The 2,070-nt window shown below is 44.3% G+C and overlaps 1 protein-coding gene across 2 annotated transcripts in view; it reads left to right on the forward strand.

Annotated features, from left to right (window-relative positions):
• Rufy1 (RUN and FYVE domain containing 1) overlaps positions 1 to 2,070 on the forward strand; it is a 46,628-nt gene that overhangs the window by 17,131 nt on the left and 27,427 nt on the right. For both annotated transcript variants that reach the window (XM_005350147.3, XM_026780644.1), the window contains exon 7: positions 1,073 to 1,138. In XM_005350147.3, the coding sequence (XP_005350204.1) occupies positions 1,073 to 1,138 (66 nt within the window). The remainder of the gene's footprint in view (positions 1 to 1,072; positions 1,139 to 2,070) is intronic.

A 2,070-nucleotide genomic window follows, 5' to 3' on the forward strand; every position in this document is an offset into this window, starting at 1 on the left:
AAAAAAAAAAAAAAACAATCGCAACTGAGAAACAGACCCAGTAATGTTTGAATGGCATGAAATGGTAACTACATATGTCAGTGTATGTTTAAAGAGGTCACAGAAGGGCAGTGAGACGGCTCAGTGGGTAAAGGTGCCTGCTGCCATCCCTCACAACCTAGGTCCAATCCCTGGGACCCACATAGTGAGCAAATTGACAAGTTGTCCACTGACCTACACACACACGAACACACACACACACTTATGTTATTTAAAGAAAGGAAGGGCTGGAGAGACGGCTCAGTGACTAAGAACACTCGTTGCTCTTATAGAGCACCCTCATCAGGTGACTCACAGCTACTTGGAGCTCTAGTCCTAGGAGATCTGACATTCTCTTCTGACGTCCACAGATACTTGCATATGGTGCATACACTGACAAACAGGAAAACACATACTTTTTGCTTTTTTGAGGCAGGGTTTCTTTGTGTAACAGTCCTAACTGTCCTGGAACTCACTCTGTAGATCAGGCTGGCCGCGTACTCACAGAGATCTGTCTGCCTCTGCCTCCCGAGTGCTGGGATCAAAGGCATGCGCCATCACCACCAGAATAACACAAACATTTTTAAATGATTGGAATTTTAAAAAAAGGAATCAGTTAATCAGAGAGAAAGGCTTGACTGTCAAATGGAGATGACTTTTTTATTCAAATGTCTCTGGCCTGTAGATTGCTCTACTGTATTCTGAAAAGTCTTTGTTTCCTTAAGTGTATCCCGTTCTTTCTGTGTAGTAGGGCTGTGTCATCAGCCACTTCCAGAACCATTGCATGCGGCAGGCAGGTGTGTTCACCATGCACAAAGCTTTCTGTCCTCCCTGCAGCAGGCAGTCTGGGGATTGGGGCCGTCTCTGCAGGGCCCCTGTTGTCAGGGCAGCCCGTCCTCAAGCCCTGCTGCTAGCTCAGTCCAGCCCTGTTTTCTGTTTATTCCATATGTAGCTCTGACTGCCTCTTGGTTTCTACAAGAAAGTTGGGGGACCGTTACAAATGGTTTGACATGAGTTCAAGAAGTCCTTATTTTTGTGTACTCTTTTTCACAAGGCATGAAAGAATTACCGATGTCCTTGATCAGAAAAATTACGTGGAAGAACTGAATCGGCACTTGAGGTAAGGCCCGCTCCTCCTCAGCTCCAGTTATTGCAATGAGCTCTTCAGGGGATCCACCATTTAACTGTCATAACCGAGTTTTATCCAAGCCGAGAGAAAGCTGTAACCACCCAAGCCACATTCACGTGTCTGACCTGGAAGAGGATGCCCGCCTGATGAACAGCTTTGGGCACCCCCTTGGCTTTGTTTGTACAGCACAGAGAGGCAGATACACAAGGCAAGCAGCCTCAGGAAAGGAAACAAATAATAGGAAGGAAGGAAAGAAGGAAGGGACAAGAGAGATCTCAGAGTTCTGTTCCCAGTACCCACCTCAGGCTGCTCTCAACTGCCAGTTCCAGAGGGAGCTGGCACCTCTGGCCTCCGTTGGTTGGCACCTGCACATATGTGCACAGATGTTGTGTGTGTGTGTGTGTGTGTGTGTTAAATAGGGTCTGAATATGTAGTCCTGGTTGGCCTGGAACTCACAGAGATCCACCAGCCTCTGCCTCTCCAGTGCTGGGATTAAAGGCATGTGCCACTATGTCTGGCTTAAAACTTTAAAATTAGAAAGAAAAAAAAAGGCAGGGGGAGTCTGGGGTTGTGAGTCAGAGACGACCTATGTTCCATTCCCTCATTCTTCCCCCAAAAAGAAAAGAAAAGAAAAAGTTGGGTAAGAGAGGACATACATACATACATACATACATACATACATACATGCATGCATGCATATACTTAAGTTCCTTAAGATAAATGCTTAGGTTTAATCATCTAACAGAATAATTTACCTCTTCCAGTTATGGGGAAAATTAAGTGAGTTGATGTATTTAAAATGCTTACAACAAAGATGGTTTGGCTAAGTTCCTGCTTTTCTCATAGGGTTTGCTGCTATCATCAAACCTATTGTTTGCAGATTCTTTTTTTTTTTTTTTTTTTTTTTTTTTTTTTTTTTTTTT

The sequence above is a fragment of the Microtus ochrogaster genome, chromosome 7 (genome assembly GCF_000317375.1).
Source record: "Microtus ochrogaster isolate Prairie Vole_2 chromosome 7, MicOch1.0, whole genome shotgun sequence".
NCBI classification, from domain to species: Eukaryota; Metazoa; Chordata; class Mammalia; order Rodentia; family Cricetidae; genus Microtus; species Microtus ochrogaster.